We start from the raw sequence: 20,092 nt of genomic DNA, 5'->3' as shown, positions 1-20,092 counted from the left end.
GAGCAGCTTCTCCGTTCCAAGGGATGGCGACGGCAGCCTCCCCGGCGTCAGCAGGGCCCGCTCTGGGACCCGGCGTGTCCCGGCCCTCACGAAAGCTGAAGCCGGAAGGAGAAATCATCCCAGCCGGGGGAGCCTCCTCGTCCTCGCGGGTACCGCATGGCCCCAGACCGGGCCTGGGAGAAATCGTCCATTCAGAGAGGCTTCTAATTTGGTTAGCTTCAGGCAACTGTAAAGTTCTGGTGCTCGGGGACAGGGACGAGCTCCAGGTGTTCAGTGCTGAACGTGGGAGGGAGCCGAGGACGCTTCCTTGCCGTGTGACCCTGCGCGAGGCACTCGATCCGCTTGCCTGGCCCCTGCTGCTCTTCTGCCTTGGGGTCGGCACTAGACGGAAGGCGAGGGTCTGGGGTACAGAGACGGAGGCCGGCACGTCCCAGGAAGGCGTCTTTGGTGTGGCAGGGCCCGGCCCCTGGCTGGCCCCTGAGCTTCTGAGCTTCTCCGTGTCCCCGCAAGCACAGTGTGTGTGTGGGGGGGGGTGCTGTGGGCCTGGGCTCACCCCTGTGCTGGAGCTGGAACAGGAGCTCCATAGAAAGCGTTGCACCCATCCGATTCTTTTCTACAAGTTACTATAAGTCTCTGTCAGCCTCCCCAAGAACAAGGAGCAGCTAGCCTCTCCCTGGCCTCTTTTTTTAAGACCTTCCCTTCTGTCCTAGTCAGTACTGCATTTTGGTTCCAAGGCAGAAGAGCATTAAGGGCTAGGCAATGGGGGTCAAGTGACTGGCCCAGAGTCACACAGCTGGGACGTGTCTGAGGCCAGATTTGAACCCAGGACCTCCCCAGCCCTAGGCCTGGCTCTCCATCCACTGAGCCCCCCAACTGCCCCTTCTCCCTTGTCTCCTGAGTCTACACTGCCTCCAGCAACTGCATTTTGCCTGTCCAAACAAGCGAAGGTGTTGCCGGTACTGATGTCCACTTGATTTCCCAGCCTAATTTCTAGGGTTGCGGAAAGCTTTTAGAAGGGATTCTCTGTAGCAGGAGGACCTCTGGGGGTGGGGAGTGTGGGTGCAAGGACCCTGGGATCCACCCCTGAGAAGAAATTGCCCACTTCTGAGGGTGACGGGCAACCCCTGTGGCCCCTGATGGCATGTGGGGGAAGGTGAACAAGAGGGGAGGCAGGAGAATACTTCAGAGGTGCAGCACCATTTCTCAGGGCTACCAGTGTTGCCCATCCCTCAGGCCCTCCGCTGCCGGGGCTGCCCCCAGAGATGCAACCATTCATCCCCACGTGGTCAGAGCAGAGTCCGGCAAGACTTGTGCCCAGCCTAGTGCCCCAGACACAGGGCCCCTTTCTGGGAGCCATGTGGGCACCCACACTTACCAAGGCACACAAATACTGAATAAACAAAGGCAAAAATAATGGTCCTGGCCTCCAAGGAGCTCCCCTTCTTTGGAGGGAAAGGGGTCTATGCAGGAGGCTGTTCAGTGGCCCAGAGGGCACAGAGCGCTGATCCAGGGTCAGGAAGGCCAAGCCCCAATCCTGCCCCAGCTGTGTGCCCACGGGCACTGCCTCGGGCTCCTCCTCCATCAAATGGAGCTAATCTTGGCACCTCCCTCCCAGGGCTGTCATGCCCATCAAACCCGCTTTGCAGAAGGGCTCCCCATACTGTCTAAGTAAATGCAGAGTGATGTGGGACGTGATGGGGGGACCAGGAGGGTAGGAGATGAGCAAAAGCTTCACACACCAAGCAGAGGAGGGTATTTTGATCTGGGGAGCCAAGTCCCTGGGGCAGGATGCGCTCATGCCTGTGGGCCTCGAGAGCTCCTGGACAGCTGGCTGGGAACATGTCCAAGGAGAGGCTTGAGACAGAGCTCAATTGGAGGCCCTGAACTAAGAGGGCAGCCTCACAGGTGGCTTCTGGGGGTGACAGACAACCCCTGTAGCTCCTGATGGCATGTGGGGGAAGGTGAGCAAGAGGGGAGGCAGGAGAATACTTTAGAGGTTGCAAGCCTGTCCCTGGGAGGATGAGCCCTCTCTTGGACGGTGCTGGTGTTTGAGAGGCTTGGGGAAAAACCCAGTTCAAAATGTCCAGTAGACCAGAGCTCAGCCAAGAAGCTAGAGCTGGAGGCACACATGCACCCCCATTTGTTAGAGATTCACAGACCTGGCACTCTTCTAGGCACCAGGAGCACAAAGATTAAGAGGAGGAAACCATTTTGTCCTTCAAGGCATTTAAATTCTATTATGGAAAATAATTAGAAGTGCATATAGAATTAGATGGAAAACACACAAACACAAAATAGCTTAAAACTACATTCAGATGGGGATGGGTAGGTGGTTTCGACAGGAGGTCCTGGGTTCAAATTCAGCCTCCAATGTTTCCTAGCTCTATGACCTTGGGCAGGTCACTTAACCCCAGTGGCCTAGCCTTCACTACCCTTCTGTCACAAAACTGATACTTGGTATTCATTCTTAGACTGAAGGTAAGGATTTATTTTTTTAAACCAGTAACAAAGAATCTACCTTCTTTTCAGTTTTTGAAAATAAAAGGAACAGTTGTCCCTCTCTGGCCCTATGACATCTCTCTCATTCTCCTGATTTCTCAGAGGCACTGAGAGTGGGTCATCAGACACTTAGGACTTTGGGCTGGGATGTGTTCTCACTGGGTAAGAGAGATGAACTAGATGATTTGATTTTTTTTAAGCCAACCTCTGTGTGATTTTCAGTTCCCTTTAAACCATTTTTGATTTTGATCTTAGCCCAGGAGTTATTCTCCTTAAAGAAAACAGAAATAAAATGAGAGTTGAGTACTCCATTGTCTCATTATCATTGTCCCATTATCATTATCCCTTCCACCTATAAAGGTTAAAATTAATGGTTGGACAATGATTATATGAAATTATGTGGTCACCAGTATTATATCTTGAGTCAGAAATTTATTTACAAATATTTACAAATAGAGAGGAAACAATAAAGAAGAGAAATGTGAGTGGGGAGAGAGAAGTTATCTATCCTATCAACCTAAATGTTTCACTCCAGGTCTGCTTAATTCAGGCAGAGATTAATTGGCTCTCAACCAGGAAGGCTGGTAGTGAGTAGCCACGGGGCCTCCTCCAAGATGGAAGCTAGTCTCTCCGGAAGCTAGTCTCTCCAGAAGCTAGGAAAGGGATCAGCCTTTTACTCACCCAACGAAGTAATCCAAGAGTTAGAGACCAAGTAGGAGCTGAGCTCTGAGCCCACAACTCAAAAACTATCTAAGACTATCTCCAGAAGACAATCTCTTCAAGCTATCTTCTCAAAGACAGTCTGCCCAGAATGAGTTTGAGGATTGCTTTTTATGGTGACTTCTTGTCCCTTCCCCTCTGCCCAGGGGGCAGTGTCTGTAGGATCTACTTCTCACCTTCTGAAGGTTAAGTTCTCTTCCAAAAGATTCACAGATTCTGGCTGATTGAATTTCTAAGGGTGTGAATTCTCCAAGTACCTTGCTAGCACTAAGGTGTTTGTTTATTCAATTTAAAAGTAGACAAAGGAGAGTTAATCCTGTCTTCAGACTAGTGAGGGTACTAAGTAGTGGTACTTAAGTAGTGTTAACTCAGGGTAGATGATAGAGTAAAGAATTCTCTTTCACACACCCAGACAGATGGCCTTGGCCTTTCTTAGATTTCTCTTTGGTTCTGTTGGCTTTAAACAGTCTCAAGAGGTGAATTAATGTCCATTGAGTATCTGTTCCAAGGAAGTGTCTGAGTCCAAATTTGAACCCAGGTCATTTCATCCCTAGAACTGACTCTTCTTCCACTGAGCCACCTGGCTGCCTTTGGTGGCATTTTGAAGGCTAAACAGAGGAGTTACTGTTTGATCCTAGAGGCAATAGGAAGCCCCTGGTTGAGGAGGGGATTCTCAGGTCACAGTTGGTTCTCTCCATTTACACTGCAGTCATTTGTTCAGTCACTGATTCAGATAGAGAAGAGCCTCAATTACATGTGTGCACTGGCAGGATCCCTCATTTTCACAACCTCTTGAAGCTTATGCAGCCCCTTAGCTGGGGAGACAGATGGAAACAGGAACCTCATTCTCTCAGGGGAAGGCCTGAGGCTCCTCAGGGCTGTGCCAGCAGCTAGTGACCCGGAAGCTGAGGCTCTTTCTATAACCAGGGCCCCTATGTGCTTGGCTGGGCTGTCCAGGAGCATTTCCCAGCATTAGCTCTGTGTAGATTGTGTCTCATTTCTCTATGTCAGGATGGCATCTAGAAAGTTATTTGATGAGAATAGAATGTTTGAAACTCCAGAGGCACCCCTAAATCCTTACCCTGGGAGGGTAAATTTAGAACCCTATTAGAAGAAGCTCTAAAAATTAACCTCGGGGCTTCTAAGTGGATCAGTGAATGAAGAGCCAGGCCTAGAGATGGGAGGTCCTGGGTTCAAATGTGGACTCAAATACCTCCTAGCTGTGTGACCCTGGGCAAGTCACTTAACCCCCCTTGCCTAGACCTTACTACTCTTCTGCCTTGGAACCAATATACAGTATTGATTCTAAGATGAAAGGTAAAGGTTTAAAAAAGAAAATCAATGTTTTCTTTTTAAAGCTGGGGAGGAGGGCACCCTCCCTGCATCCTGCCAGTGTTGGTATTCCCAAAGCACCTTCCCTTCTTCTCTAACACTCCTCCCCTCTGCCTGCCAAAGCCTGAGCTGAGATTTAAACAGGCCCCAACGGACCCTGGGCCCTGCCACAGCAGCCCGCTCTCCCACCAGCTTGGAGCCCCAAGCTCACTTGGCTGGTGCTGGAGGCTGATGCTGACCTAGCACCACCGAGGTCTTTGGGGCTGAGCTCTCCTCCTCACAGGCTGAGGGCTGTGGCCACTTTCCAAGCTTTAGTGCTGATGCTGTAGAACCAGCTCCTCAACTGGCCTTTCTTTGGGCGATGGGCATTCTGAGGGAGTTAGAGCCACATCAGCTGGGTGCGATTTCTGGCACCTCTGTGCAGGGCCAGACACATCCTCCCTCTCCTGGCCTACTATCCCCCACAGGCTCTGGGGGAAGGGCTTTGCAAGGACAATGAGAAAGCCACATTTCATTTGTGAGTTCTTTGGAGGAGGGGAGACATGCCTTTAAGTCAGTCTGCCCTTTTGGGACTCGATCTGCAATTTAATTGATGGAAGGAGCTCTTTCCTGGCACTGGCTTCATACTTTTATCATCTCAGAGAAGTTTTTAAGCCTTAAGTGGTTTCTCCAGGGCACTGAGAGTTTCTGTGACGTCTCCAAGGTCAGGTAGTCAAAAGCCATTGATTAGCACTATGAGACTGTGCAGTCAGAGACTTGACTCCAAGACCAGCACTTTATCCGCTCCACCACGTGGCCTGCCTGGCAGAGCCTAGGCAAAAATCCACTGGAGAACCAGGGTAGAATGTGTATCTGTCTGTGTGTGCAGAGTTGCTTTTTGGGCTGCCCCTGTGACTTCAGCTAGAGAGAACCCCAAAGAGACCCCTGCCTCTTACTGAAGACGGAAGGGTGTGTGGTGGTGAGAGGAGAGGCCTGTGCTCATTACGTGGTGGTTTAAGCCCTTAGCAAGGTTCTTCTGCACATAAAGACACCGAGCTAAGTGCTAGGGTTACAAGACAACATAGCTGCCCTCACAGACCACACCTTCTCCTGGTTTTTCTCCTTTGGTGTCTCTCTTGGCTCTGATAAAGTCTAAAGGAGCTTTCCTTAGTTGCCCGAATTTGAGGGAAAGAGCAAGCTGTGAAAATGCCCCTGCAAGATAAGTGTTATGATGATCCCCATATACAGTTAAAGAAACGGAGGTAGTCAGAGGTGGAAGAACTTACCCAGAGTCACCCAGCAAGACTTGAACTCTGATATCCCAAGTAGCCCGGGTCCAGCCCTCTCTACTATGAGAGAAAATTCCGAAGGGCATCAGACCAATTAACAGAAAGAGGGGAATGTGTTGCCATTTGTGCCCATGGAAGAAGTGCATAAAATAAGAGATCAGGGAAGCATTCAGATGATTATTTTTTGAGATTTTATTTCTATTTTACCATTTAATCCTCCCATGGGTTTGTAAACACCTTGGGTCCAGGGTACTGTGCCCTCAACCCACTCTTGAAGGATATGCTTTCTGAACTGTTTTCTTGGTGAAAAGCCACATGTGGATAATAAAGATCTGGCTGATGAAGCCATGCAGGAAGGGGAGAACACAGTAGAACTGTCATCAAGGATTCAGAGGGTTATTACCTGGGGGAGGGGGTCAGGCTTCTTCTGTCTGAAGATCTAGGCCTTGACATAAGGGAAATGTTCCTAATAATGAGGGTTGTCTAAAAGTGAACTAGGCGCCTTCATGGGTTCCCCACCCCTGGAAGGCTCGCTTGTCTGCTCGTGTTAGAGAAGGTACTTTGTGCAGGTCTGGATTGAAATAAGGTGGCCTCTGAGGGTCCTTCAAAAACGCTGTGATCCTGGACTTAATTCTATTAGAACCAGGACTCATAGAAAGAAATCAGTGTCTTTCCACATGATTTACATGTTTGCATTTCATCAGAGGGCCTGACAGTTTTCATACTGAATACATTTTTAACCTGCATGTTTTAGTTATAATTTGATTCTAGAAACGTACAGTTTGTTTTAATTCTGTATATTTGGTTTGACTTAGTCTCGATATTTCCTCTCCTATTTTACTAATAAAATGACAGCATTTTGCTGGAAACAGCCAGAGAACCTGAGCATGTTATGGCCCAGGTCTCCGGATAGTAAGCATTTCAAGACCATGCAACTAGGCAAGATGCACGTCACAGTTTCTGAAGACTAACAGACATAAAAACAGTTATTTGGAGTTTTCATTTTGAGAGCTCTTATTTGCTTACTGTTGGTATTGCTGTATCAGATTGCAGAGGGGGAAGTCCCTCTCTTCTCAATCTCTCTACCACCGTGGGGGCAAGCTTCAAGCAAGTTTCTTAATCACATTCTCCTGTTTCCTCCTATGTGTAATGCTGGCTTAGGTCACACAAATCCGGCTGGCCAGCTAGTGGTGCCAAAGAACCAGGGCTGCCATCTAGGTGGGGCTGTTCCTGTAGATGTTCCCAGGACCCTCAGGCATCTGAGGAAACCCCCACATAAACCCCATCTCTGAACCTGGCTTTTACCCCCTTTAGAAAATCCTGAGCTGCTTTGCTTGGTGGGCGTGAGGGGGATATTTCAGAAATTATTTTATTCTTTTAAGGATTTTTAATCAGAATGATGATTGAATTAATTCATCTTGGCCCTCTAATCCTTTTATTGTTTCTTTCTAAAAGAATAAAATTACTTACAGCCAAGCAATGGACTGATTGGTGATTTTGCCCTTGGTGTTTAGTTTTAATTGCACTCATTGGATCAAAATATCGAGGCATCTCATTGTAAAAAGCCCACGTGTCCTCGCGTCCTACCCTTTGTTTGCTAACTGGTGTTTTTGGAAATCATTCCATATTGAATGATTACATTTAGCTTGTAGCCAAGAGCACTGACTGGATTGGATTGTGTTTGTTAGGATTTCATCTTATCTCCTCCCTAAAAGCCCTTCCCTGGGCTGGGCTCTCCCTCGGCAGTTTTCATGTGGCTGTGCCCACCTCCAGGGGCTCTTTCCTTTCATCCTATTTGCACGGGGTGCTGTTTGAACAGCACTGGTCCTGGGCACAAGGTGTCCATTGCCGCTCCCAGCCCTGCTTGGCAAGTCAGAGCAGAAATGCTGAGCGGCAGCAGCAGCCAGGCATGAGGTGTGACAAGGAGGGAGAGGGCAGCGCCAGCAGACAGTCCAAGCCAGGCCAGAGCCTCCTGATAAAGAGAAGGTGAGCAGGCTGGGCTAGCTCTCTCCTCCCCCACCACCAGGCATTCACTTTAGCCCGCACTCCCCTTTTCACTTCCCTCCCGGTCTAGGAAGAGATGCTCGAGAGCCAGAATCTACTTTGGCTTTCCTTTCTTGAAAGGCTTTGCGGATAGTGGTTGACTATTATATCAAAGTATGAGGATCATCCATTGAGAGCTAGAGAGAGCCTCAGGGGCCAGCTAGGCCAATCCCCTTATTGTGTAGAGGGGGACTCAGGGAGGGGGGTCCCCAGTGCTTTGAGCTTCCCCCTCCCCAGCCCCCTCGCTTCCCAGATTCCCTGCCCTCCAGTCCTGTAGAGTCTTGGCCAAATGTCAGAATTAACATTTTTTATCAATCAAAGGATTTCACCCTAATAAAGGAGGACAGGGGTAGGCTCTGTACCCTCCCCAGAGCAGCTTTAAAAGATGTTTGCCAACCCCGGCGCATATCTGGTGTCATTTCAGAGGAAGAAAGATGAAATGAAAACTATTGAGGCAGCCGAGGAGGGGGACAGTGACAGGGGGGCTCTGCATGCTCCACCCCAGGACAGCACCCCCAAGCTGGGCCCACAATTGTCCCTGTTTTGTTCCCCCCCATTTATTAGCAGCCTCTCAATTTTTCCCAGCAGCTATCCCTGCAGTGAGCTAATCTGCAGTTAACCTGATCCATATCTCTGAGGAACTCCCCCTCCCAGGGACCAGCAGCATTTGGGACTAGGTGCTAAGTAGCATTCCTGAGCTTGAAATTACTTTTGTCTTTGTTGGGGTTTTTTTTCTTAATGATTACACCAGGTTGGGTAGGCTTGGATGCCTCCGCGAGGGTCTGAGCGCTCTCTTGCGGATTTTCTTAGAAGATCCTGGGGAAAGCCAGCTTACTGTCCGTCCCATCCTTCACTTGAATGGAAGAGTGGAACGATGGCTCTCCCCTCTGTGGCCCTCTGACCGCAAATCTGGGTCGAAAAATTTACCCCCAATCTCCTCCCCCAGTCTTTGTTTTGACTGTTGAAGATCCTGCCAGGAAGAGTCCTGGTCACTGAAGCTTCTTGTAGCCCAGGGGTCACCCTCACCCCTGAGCCCCTGTTGGCCGATGGCCAGTCTTTGGCCATTGTGGTCATTCTGCAACATCTCTTGTCTTGTGACAGCCCTGCTAGGCCCTCCTTGCCTCTGGCCTGGATGATGACAGTCCCCATCCCTTCCCCTTCCATGCTGCCCTCCGACCAGGCTCATTGGTTATAGAGCACCACCCCCATTCTCTTCTGCCTCCACCATCCAACGTTTAGCTTTCCTTGAAAGCCCTCCCTGCTCTGGCTCTTAATCTCCTCCCTCCTCTCCCTGGCCTCCCTCAAGGCCTGGCTCCAGTCTAACCTTGTCAAGAGGCCTTTTCTAGCCCCCCAGGAGCCCCCTGGACCAGGCCTCTCCCTCCAGGGTGATGTGGCTTGTCTCTTGTTCATTTCCTATGTTCATAGCAGTGTGTTGGCCTGTGGGCCTCTCCCAAGGAGGCTGGGACCCTGGTTTGGCCTCTCCTTGTCTCTCCACAGGCCCCGGCACACATCAGGTGTTTCAGACAAGCTTCGCTACTAGTTTAACTCAAACTTCTCAGCTGATTAGAATATAGATTTAATCTTTCCTTTTGAAAGATTAGTATAAGAGGGAAGGGAAGCAAGGTGGGTCAGTGGATAAAGAGCTAGGCCTAGAAATGGGGGGAGATCCTGGGTTCAAAGCTGGCCACAGACATTTCCTAACTATGTATCTTGGGGCAAGTAATTCACCCCAGTAGCCTGGCCCTGTGTTGGTGAACCTGTGAATCTGCATGCCTGAGCGTGCCACTCCCCTCCCCCTCTCCACTATGCCTGCAGACATTTCTCCCATGGCCTAGCAGCCAATGGGAGCTCTTCCTCCCTCCCAGCTGAAGGAACACTCTTCTGCCCTGGAACCCATGTGGAGCATCAGTTATAGGACGGGCACTGCCAGGCAGCCCAGTGGCTAGAACAAGCAGCGTCTGAAGAGCTCAGCTGAAGTCTGGCCTCACTTCCTAGCAGCATGACCCTGGGCAAGTCCCCTAACCCCCATCGCCTTGCCCTGATTGCTCTTCTGTTTTAGAGGTGATGCTGAGACAAGTGAGGGGTATTTTTTAAAGTATATTAAGTACTAAAAGCAGATTCCTATGTTTGAGTGGGTTTTTTGTTTGACTATTCACGAATCGTTCCATGTGCTAGATTGCGTTACCACTGCCAATGGGGGATTCAGGACCCCAGTCTGGCCCGAGCCCCCACCATCCCCTGAACTGCCAAGCTCAGAGCTGGGCCCCCATCCTTCCCCAGGACGTGTTTAGCTTCTATGCAGGCTTGGACGTTGTGGCCTCTGATGCTGACCCAAGGGTGACACAGCTGTCCTGTGTCGGGGGCCATAGGACCAACTAGCCTCCTGTGGTGGAGATCTTCCCGCCAGAGCCTCATCATTGGCTTAGCCAAGGCACATCGCAGGGGCGGACAGACTCTGCTCAGCCCTTCCAGGCTCCAGGCTGGTCTGCTCTCTGTGGATGCCGCGCTTCCTGGCTTAGCCTCGCTGGTTCTCTTTGGGGTTTTCCCAGCATACATTTTGGCGTGATGGAAAGCCGACTTTGGCCTTCTTAGTTCAGAAAATGGGGAGGGAGAGACCCAGAGCAGCAAAGATGCAGCTGGGGGTTGGGGGGAACCAAGGAGAGGTGGCCAGGAGCCTTGCCTGCCTGCAGCGTGTCTGCACTGCCTTTTCTTTTTTTTCCACTTTTTAAAAAACATTATTTTATTTGGTCATTTCCAAACATTATTCATTGGAGACAAAGATCATTTTCTTTTCCTCTCCCCTCCCCCCCCCCCACTACTTCTCCTATAGCCGACGCGCGATTCCACTGGGTATCACATGTGTTCTTGATTCGAACCCATTTCCATGTTGTTGGTATTTGCATTAGAGTGTTCATTTAGAGTCTCTCCTCAGTCATGTCCCCTCCACCCCTGCAGTCAAGCAGTTACTTTTCCTCGGTGTTTTTACTCCCACAGTTTGTCCTCTGCTTGTGGATAGTGTTTTTTTTTTCTCCTAGATCCCTGCAGGTTGTTCATGGACATTGCATTGGCACCAATGGAGAAGTCCATTACGTTCGATTGTACCACAGTGTCTCAGTCTCTGTGTACAATGTTCTCCTGGTTCTGCTCCTCTCGCTCTGCATCACTTCCTGGAGGTCATTCCAGTTCTCATGGAATTCCGCCAGTTCATTATTCCCTTAGCACAATAGTATTCCATCACCAACATGTACCACAATGTGTTCGTTCATCCATTCCCCAATTGAAGGGCATCCCCTCATTTTCCAATTTTTGGCCACCACAAAGAGTGCAGCTATGAATATTCTTGTACAAGTCTTTTTCCTTATCTCTTTGGGGTACAAACCCATGCACTGCCTTTTCTCAGGCCTAGAGGCTCCCTTGGGTTTCCCCATATAAGGAAGGGAGAGGGAGAATCACGGATTCTGCAGGAAAGCCAGAAAGGGAGGGTTTTCTCATCATTTTTACCCTCGCTATTCTGCCCAGCTTGTCATCCACAAAGACTTGGGGAGGAGCCCCAGAACCTTGTCTCACCCCAGTGCGAGCAGCCCCAGGCATAAGCACTGAGGCCCATTCTTCTGGCCCTGGGAGCAGAGGGCTGAGGACGGATACAGAAGGCTGGCATCCCCTTCCCTTCTGTCCTAGTCCCTTTGAAGATGAAAGCGGGGCAAGGGCTGGGCAGTTAGGGTTCAGTGACTTGCCCAAGGTCACACCACTTAGAAAGGCCTGAGGCCAGATTTGAATCCAAGTCTTCGGTACTCCAGACCTGGCTCTCTATCCACCTTCTAAATACTTCCTATTCTCTATGCCCAAAGGGTGCTAAAAGACTGTCTGCCCTTTGATCCAGCCAAAGCACTGCTGGGTTTGTACCCCAAAGAGATAAGGAAAAAGACTTGTACAAGAATATTCATAGCTGCCCTCTTAGTGGTGGCAAAAAAATTGGAAAACGAGGGGATGCCCTTCAATCGGGGAATGTCTGAACAAATTGTGGTATCTGTTGGTGATGGAATACTATTGTGTTCAAAGGAATAATGAACTGGAGGAATTCCATGTGAACTGGAACAACCTCCAGGAAGTGATGCAGAGGGAAAGGAGCAGAACCAGGAGAACATTGTACACAGAGATCAATACCCTGTGGCACAATTGAACGTAATGGACTTCTCTGTTAGTAGCAATGCAATGATCCAGGATAATTCAGAGGGACATATGAGAAAGAATGCTATCCACATCCAGAGAAAGAACTGTGGGAGCGGAGACACAAGAAAAACAACTGCTTGATCACATGGATCGATGGGGATATGATCAGGGATGTAGATTCCAAACGATCACCCTAGTGTAAATATCAATAATATGGAAATAGTTTTTGATCAATGACATATTTAAAACTCAGTGGAATTGCCCATCAGCTATGAGATGGGGTGGGGAGGGGAGGGAAAGAACATGAATCTTGTACCCATGGAAAAATATTAATTAAATAAAATCCCCCTCCCAAAAAAACTAAATGCTTCCTGTTCTCAGCCAAAGTGTAGCAAGCCTTCTCCCTCTCCACACCTCCTCTCCTCTTCCTCACCCCACTCCTACCCCCTCAGAGTTGGCCCTTTCAGTTACAAAGACATCTCTGTGCCTGGGTTTGATTCAATTATGTTCGTTCCCAAGTTGGAGGGAGCTCCCAGCTTGGTAGGTCTGTGAGACTCTCTTGTCCTGGGCTCCAGAATGGAGATGCGTGGCCAAGGGCCAGATGAAAGCTGATTTATTCTATAAAAATGGGGCTGTAAGAGCATCCTCTCCTGGAAAAGGATGGAACCTCGGCCTCCTTCCTGCATTCTTTCTAGCTGCTTTTCCATTGTCGGCCCATCAGAAAATCCCAACGTACTGGAGGGCGACGTCTGTGCCTAATGGTGATCTCACCTCAACCTGTGTTCGCTTTGTTTTCCTCCAGGCATCGACAAGGAGAATGTGGAGCTGTCTCCAACCACCGGGCACTCAAGCAGCGGGAGGACTCGCCATGGCTCTGCCAGCCAAGTGCAGAAGCAGAGGAGCGCCGGCAGCTTCAAACGGCACAGCATTAAGAAGATTGTGTGAAGCTGCCTCCTTCCCTTCTTACAAGCAGAGCTGATGCCACCGCCAAGGCCCCAGACTGACTTGCCATCCGCTGCCACCCCAGACCCTTGCCCACTGCAGCCTCTGCAGACTGACCATCACCCGCCACGGCCTCTGCGGACTGACCATCACCTGCCAAGGCCCCCGCAGACTGACCATCATCGCCACGGCCCCCACAGACTGACCATCATCCGCCACAGCCCATGCAGACTGACCATTAGCTGCCACCCTCCAATACTGACCATCACCTGCCACGGCACCCACAGACTGACCATCAGCTGCCACCCCCACCCCCATGGACACGTCATCCACCCCCCCAGCCATGGGGCTCCTCGGCCCCCGCCTCTGCCACGATGCTGCACTTATCTCATCTCCATCCCATCATCCTTGTGGCCAGATGATCAATTTCTGAAGCAGTCGCTGAGCTCAATGCTGCCTTTTCTTTTCTTTTCCTTTTGTTTTGTCCCCCCTGCCCCCACCTGGGGAGGGTCTGGGGGGTCCGAGTCGTGTTTCCAGAGAACTCCAGAAGACAGGCCGGACGTGAAGGGGGGGACTCGCTCTGCCTCGCTTTTCTCCTCGATGGTCTCACCGAGGTCAGGGTTCAGGATGCTCTCTTGAAGGTGGAGGTTCTATGGAAGGGCGCTTCCTGCAACCCCTCCGCCTCTCCCTTGTAGCTGTGGCCTTTGGGGAGGCAGCCGAGGCAAAGCGCTTCAGGGACTCTCGCGGGAAGCCCGCCTTTCCCAAGGACGTCGGCAACAAATGAACCCTCGGAGCTTTAAGCAATAATTTCAGGGGTGACGCGTGAGGGTGGATCTCTTCTCGTGGCCACAATGGCAGCTTGGACGATGGAGACCCGCGTGCCCTCCCGTTCGTCCAGACTTTTTCCATCTTTTCCTCCAAATGTCTCTCTTCTCAGTCGTGGCTGTACTAGAAGCCCAGCTTCTGTAGGACGTGCACGGGCGGCTCCTCGCCCGGTGTGGGGGTTGTGCTTCTCCTTTCTTCCCTTTGCTCTCAGAATAACTTCAGGCAGGGTCACCGGGGAACCCAGGAAGCCAGCGTGGCCAGACGGGTTGTTTTTCTAGGTCTCCGCTTTGGCCAAGGGGCACCGAAGCCTCCACGGGTTTCGCTCCCTCGAGTCCAGTGAAACGGTACTTAATTTTTTGAGGTAGCTAGCTAGCTCTTTCATTTTGTCGCACACAGATTCCTGGTAGCTGCATTATCAAATATTTTCACAGTAAGAGGTGTTGCTGAATTTGTTGGACCTTAAAAAACAAAAAAGAATCCTAATAGTCAAACACTTGGGTTTTATAAGATAAAATTGTATTTAATCACTGTGAAAAGACTAGCAACCCTGCCGTAAAGTAACCAACAGGGAAACTTGCAGATGCTGCTATGCTGTGCTAAAAGGTCTGGGTGTGGTGCAGATAGTGACCACCTGGAGGGCGGCTGGGCAGCGGGGGTCTGGACGTGCATACTTAGGGTTAAACCACAGAGGGCAAAGGATACATTCCCTTTCCGGGCCCCTGCTTTCCATTCAGTTAGAGGGAAATAAATGATCAGTGACTTGGAAGAAAATTAGTAGCAGGGGAAGGGAGAGGATGTAAAGGTTTCCTGTAATACTGTTTCATTAGTGGATTTCAGTAAACTAAATTCCACAGCTAAATTAATAAAGAATGGTACAATTAAGTGTTCAGATTTTAATAATATACACATAATCCACATTTATTCACACAGTAACAATGTAATATGTTAATGTAAATAAATTGCCTTTTGTTATATTCAGAAATAACTTAATTTTTTAAATTTGTTTACAGTCCTGGAAAAAAAAATATGAACACAAACTTAATATGCAAATGGTTTGCCAAAATTAAAAAACAAACAAACCTTAGTATTAATAATTTTCTTGACGTAGGTTTCTTGGGAAAAGTTGAAGACTTGTGCAATTAACCAAACTTAAAAAAAAAAATCTCGATTCTATAAATGCTGCAGTCGAATTGTAATGGTCCCAGTGCTCCTGAGCCCGTGAGGATGCTACAAGAACAGAACTGACCTTAGGAATAGAGCAGTAGCTTGTGCCAAGGACCAATATTGCCATCATTTTGTAGTCTTGCTTCTCTCAAACCACATCCTCAGTTCCAGTGAATCTGGTTAAGTACTTGTCTAATTTCTTGGCTTTTGGAATATCGGTCATTGTGAGCCTTCAGTCATTTGGATTCCATATTTTTTTAATCCTTTTTTGTTTGATGAATGCAGTGATGGGAATTATGGTGTTTGCTTTGTTAACAACTTCCTTTGAAATAGAAAAAAAAACTGAACAATTTCTTAAGGTCATTTTTGCTACTGAAAATAATGACTTTTGGTCCATTCAACTTTTCCATGAGCAGATTTTCCTAGGCATAAAGAAACCAAGCCCTTTGCCTCCTAATGGGATTCATTCGGATCGATTACCTCACATAACGATCAGCGTGGCACAAATCGGAATTGTTTGCCCCTAGTTTGAAACATAGAAGGTCTAACCTTCCTAACCTACTAGAATATCCTAGGAAATTCAAACCACGGAGGTTGGAAATGACCATTCTAGGCAAACCTTCACTTTTTTAGCTTTTGAACTGAGCAAACACGAATGGTCCAGAATTTTGCCTCACACCAATCACCTTCCCTCTCCAACTTGGGCTACGTTTTTGTACCAGACGCTAGGATCTGAATATCTCAATGTTAGCATGTTACCCGTCATGTATCATTTGTGGGGGGTTTTCCTGACTTTTTTTAAGAGCGGAAAAAAGAGTAAATCAGTCATTTCAGTCATACATCATCTGTCTCTTAAACCGATGGTTCTCAAAGTTCTCATGTGCATGCTCCTATTTTCCATAAAAGAGAAATATTTCACTTGGTTTAGGGACTGAGCTTTTGTGAATTACCACCAGTGCTCTATTCCTAACTGATTGGTAGGTTTTAGGGGTTTTCTGTTTTTTCTTCTAGGTTGTTTTTTTTTTAACTCTTTCCCCCTCCACCCCCGATGTAATGAAGCATGTCTTATTCAATGTTATGCAACAGACTTACCACCAAAAAGTCACTCTTAGTGTCAGCCACAAGATTTTTTTTAATGCAGTATAATCCACCTGTAAATAGTTTTTGTGTAAAATTTGACAGAAAAGTATATTTACTACACTGTAAATACATGTGACAATATATTGTATTATTTTGCTTTTTTGTAAAGCAGTTAGTTGCTGTACATGGATAACACACAAATTTGATTATTCTTGTGTTAGTATTGTTAACTCCTTGCAATTTGCAATTACGTTATGTCATTTAAAAGAAAATACTGTGTTCTCTGAAATCACACGGTTGTATGATAACTTCGTCTTCTTCTCGATTGGGGCCTAAATTCTGACAATGTTTCCTTCTCTACAATCCTGTTAATAACTGCAAGGGAGTCATACAGCAGCAGAAACAACGGTGATGATTAGAGGCAAAATTCTAGAAATCACCATTTTGGATAATTGTTGTTCTCAACCCCCATTTTCTTCCTCATGTATGTACTTACCCCTTTTTTGAAGTAAAATGTAAATTCAACCTGCTTGGAGCCGTGGGGAGTTCATTTCTGGAGGTGCCTCAGTGCTCACAAATGCCTGGTCTGTCTTGGGGAAGGAACACTAAGGGAACTTCTTTCTTTTGTTTTTTTTTTCCTAACCCTTACTTTGTGTCTTAGAATCGATAATTGGTTCCAAGACAGAAGAGGAGAAAGGGCCAGACAAACTGGGGTTAAGTGACTTGCCCAGGGTCACCCAGCTAGGAAGTATCTGAGGTCACATTTGAATCCAGGTCCCGCCATCCCTAAGCCAGCTGCCCCTGGGAACTTTTTAGGCTTGCCTTTTTTGTTTGGTTTTGTTTCCTGGGATTCAACCATCAGGTTTACAGAGTTTCTCTAGGTCTGAAAATAAAATGTTTTACTCCCAACATCCTGAAACCCCCTCGGACTGTCCCCCTGCCCAAGGGCAGCCCTGCTCCCACTGGTTTGGCCTTCATGGTGCTGCCCAAATTCCGGGTATTGAGCCCCATGGAATCCAGCTTTGTAAAGGAATTTCCTTCCAGAGAGAACCTTCAATAATGCAACAGAAATCAATTATTGTTCTAAATTGGGTCAACGATAAGAAATCAATCCTGACCTGGCCCTTCCCCACTGCCCAGCATGTGACCCAGGCCGTGCCCTGCCAGCCTCCCCAGACCTCCATTCCTGTGTGTCCCTGCCTGCCTGTCACCAAAAAGCCTGCCCTCGAGGAGTTTCCATTCTACTAGGAGAAACAAATATGTTGACAATTAAGTAAATGCAAAATGCACATTCAGGTGAAGTCCTTATTTTCTGTCCTAGAATCAATACTATGTTTCGGCTCCAAGGCAGAAGAGCAGTAAGGGACTCGTCCAGGGTCATGCACATTTGAACCTGGTCTTCAGGCCCGACTCTTCATCCATTGAGCCTCACAGCCGTCCCCTCTCGTTATCACTAAGGAAATATGGCTGAGTTTTGTCTTTTCCCCCCTCCTTCCTTGGCCTTGACCGCCCACAACACCCTCTTGGAGCTTTTGTTCCGGGGATGCCCGGGCCAGATTCCCTTCCCAATTCTCAGACTCTCTTCTCCAGCCCCCCACTAGGGGTGAACCCCAAGGCTTAACTCAGCCCTTCTGTCTCCTGTTGGCAGAGAAGGGAATAAGTGTTTAGAGAACGGCTGCCAGGGGTTAGGACCTGGGCCACGCCACGAGCTTTGTCTTTTTAAACAAATATGTAATCATGAAAGCTAACCTTGATTTAGCACTGGCTCTCTGCCAGGCCCTGTGCTGACAGAAGCCCTCCTGATCATCACAACCCCAGCAGGGAAACGATGGTATCCCCATGCTGCAGTTATGGAAACTGAGGCAGATAGAAGGGATTTGCGCAGGGATATGCACCTGGTGAGTGCTTGTGACCAGATTTGAATTCGATCTTCCTGACCCTGGACCGAGCACTCTGTCCACTGCATCACCTCAAGTTCTTTGGGGATTGCAGGGTGGGGAAAGGCTCGGCGTTCTATCATTTCCCCATCCTTAGTACCCAGTGCCCTTGTTACAGAGCAGCACCGTCAGATGGTTGAAAAGGAGGAAATCCTCCAAGCTCATGGCAAGCAAGCCTTTGGGTCATGTTTAGGACCCCAAAGACAAGTTGGGTGTTTTTCTTCAAAAGCTCCTCATTGGAGAAATTCCCATTTTCAAGAGAGAAGCCTATCCCAAAGGAAGCAGCTCAGTACCTACACAAGAATTGGACCAGTAAACTTTTTAAATCTAAGAGTCTGTTTTTTGTGGCCCCACGAGCAAGCCTGGTCTGGAGACAGGAGGTCCTGGGTTCAAATTGGACCTCAGACACTTCTTTAACCCCCATTGCCCAAGCCTTCATTGCTTGCTCTTCTGCCTCAGAACCAACCCATAGTATTGATTCTATGAGGAAAGGTAATTACAGGTTTAAAAAAGAAAAAATCCTTTCCCTTCTCTTGACAGGGATGTACTACCTTGATCAATCAGTTTTCCAAAAAGCTGTGTTAAAACCCCCCACAAAACCCCACCACCTCCTGCCCCAGGTATTACCTGGAGGGAAATGGTCTCTCTCTAGGCAATAGCTAGTGGGATAGCTGAAAGTCCTGTGGTTTAAGGCAGCATTTGAATGGCCTTCTTAAAGTGTTAATAGTTCAATAAATAAAATTGAAGTATGATGGCAGGTGGGAGTTGTGCTATAATCATTTACAACCCTTTTCTGAACTCTGAAAAATTATTGTTCAGTCCTGTCAAACTCTCTGTGACTCCATTTGAAATTTTCTTGGCAAAGATACTAGAATAGTTGGCCATGTCCTTCTCCAGCTCATTTTACAGATGAGGAAATGGAGTCAAACAGTAAAGTGACTTGCCCAGGGTCACACAGCTAGGAAGTGTCTGAGGCTGGATTTGAAATTCAAGTAATGCCTTAATCCATAGGATTTCCAACTATCCCATCAACTATTGCTTAGAGAGAAAAAGATCATTTCCTTTCAGGCAATAACTAGGAGAGGTGGTGGTAAGGGTAACACAACTTTTTGGAAGAGTCAGCTTCATCAAGATAAAATACCCGTCAAGAGAAGGCAGAGGTGGGGCACTCTATGAACCTTACCACATAGCCTAGTTGCCCCTGGGAAAAGGAAAACTCAACTGAAACAATCTAAATCAGCGTTGGCAAAGACATGGCACAGTTGGCATTAGGGAGCTGCTTGTTCCCAGTGTCCCAGGACATTTTTTGCGTGCCCCAGTCCTCTGTCCAGCAGCCTAAAGCAAACACTTTCTCCCTCAACGCTCAGGTAATCGGGCTCAAGGTCAGCTTGAATTTGCCCTCTAGGCACTCGAACTCAAGGTTCACCAATGATAGTTCTTTAAAATTTTTTTTTGTCAGTTTTATTTTCTTCTATCTCTTTTATTTTGCCTTCTTGCAAGCTTATGACTTTTAAGGATAAATGTATCCAGACCTGTAATTTCTGAGCTACATGAGGAGAAGAGTTGATCTAAACCAAGAAAGCTAAAAGAAACAAGAGCAGTGCTCATATGAGTTGTTCTAGTTCCCCAAGAAGCAGCCAACAGGAATTTCTCAGAGTAGAAGAATGTATATGGAGTGATGGAGATTTCTTAACTCAAGTTTGCCCCCTAGTGCAGTGATGGTGAACCTTCTAGAGTCCTGTACCCTCCACCCTTTACCCCACACAGGGGAGAGAGAAAATGCTCCCATTGGGCTACTTGGTAGAGGGAAGGATGATGTAAAAAAATGTCACCAGAAACAGTGGGAGAGGGGGAAGGTAACAGCTCCATCTGAATCCCTCTACCTTTCTAGTAATGAATTCTAGGGGAGGGAGGGTGAGAACATGCCATCTTTGGCCTCTGTGCCATAGGTTTGCCATCACCACCCTAGTGTATGGACAGCATCCTGGGACCTCCTTATCCTAAGGGCAAATACTTTTTTATTCTCTTAACTGCTGGGTTTGGAAGCTAGTCTATCCTGCCTCCAGCACTCTATCCATGATGCTTCCTTCTCAACAACATAAATAACCAAAT

The 20,092-nt window shown here is 48.1% G+C and overlaps 1 protein-coding gene across 22 annotated transcripts in view; it reads left to right on the top strand.

Moving 5' to 3' along the window:
* NF1 (neurofibromin 1) overlaps positions 1 to 16,572 on the top strand; it is a 281,583-nt gene extending 265,011 nt beyond the window's left edge. For all 22 annotated transcript variants that reach the window (XM_056819485.1, XM_056819484.1, XM_056819475.1 and 19 more), the window contains one exon: positions 12,835 to 16,572. In XM_056819485.1, coding sequence (XP_056675463.1) covers positions 12,835 to 12,977 — 143 coding nt within the window. In that variant the 3' untranslated portion in view covers positions 12,978 to 16,572. The remainder of the gene's footprint in view (positions 1 to 12,834) is intronic.
* The last annotated feature ends 3,520 nt before the right edge of the window (positions 16,573 to 20,092 follow it).

The sequence above is a fragment of the Monodelphis domestica genome, chromosome 2, assembly GCF_027887165.1.
Source record: "Monodelphis domestica isolate mMonDom1 chromosome 2, mMonDom1.pri, whole genome shotgun sequence".
Lineage (NCBI taxonomy): Eukaryota > Metazoa > Chordata > Mammalia > Didelphimorphia > Didelphidae > Monodelphis > Monodelphis domestica.
This window is presented reverse-complemented; position numbering and strand designations above follow the sequence as displayed.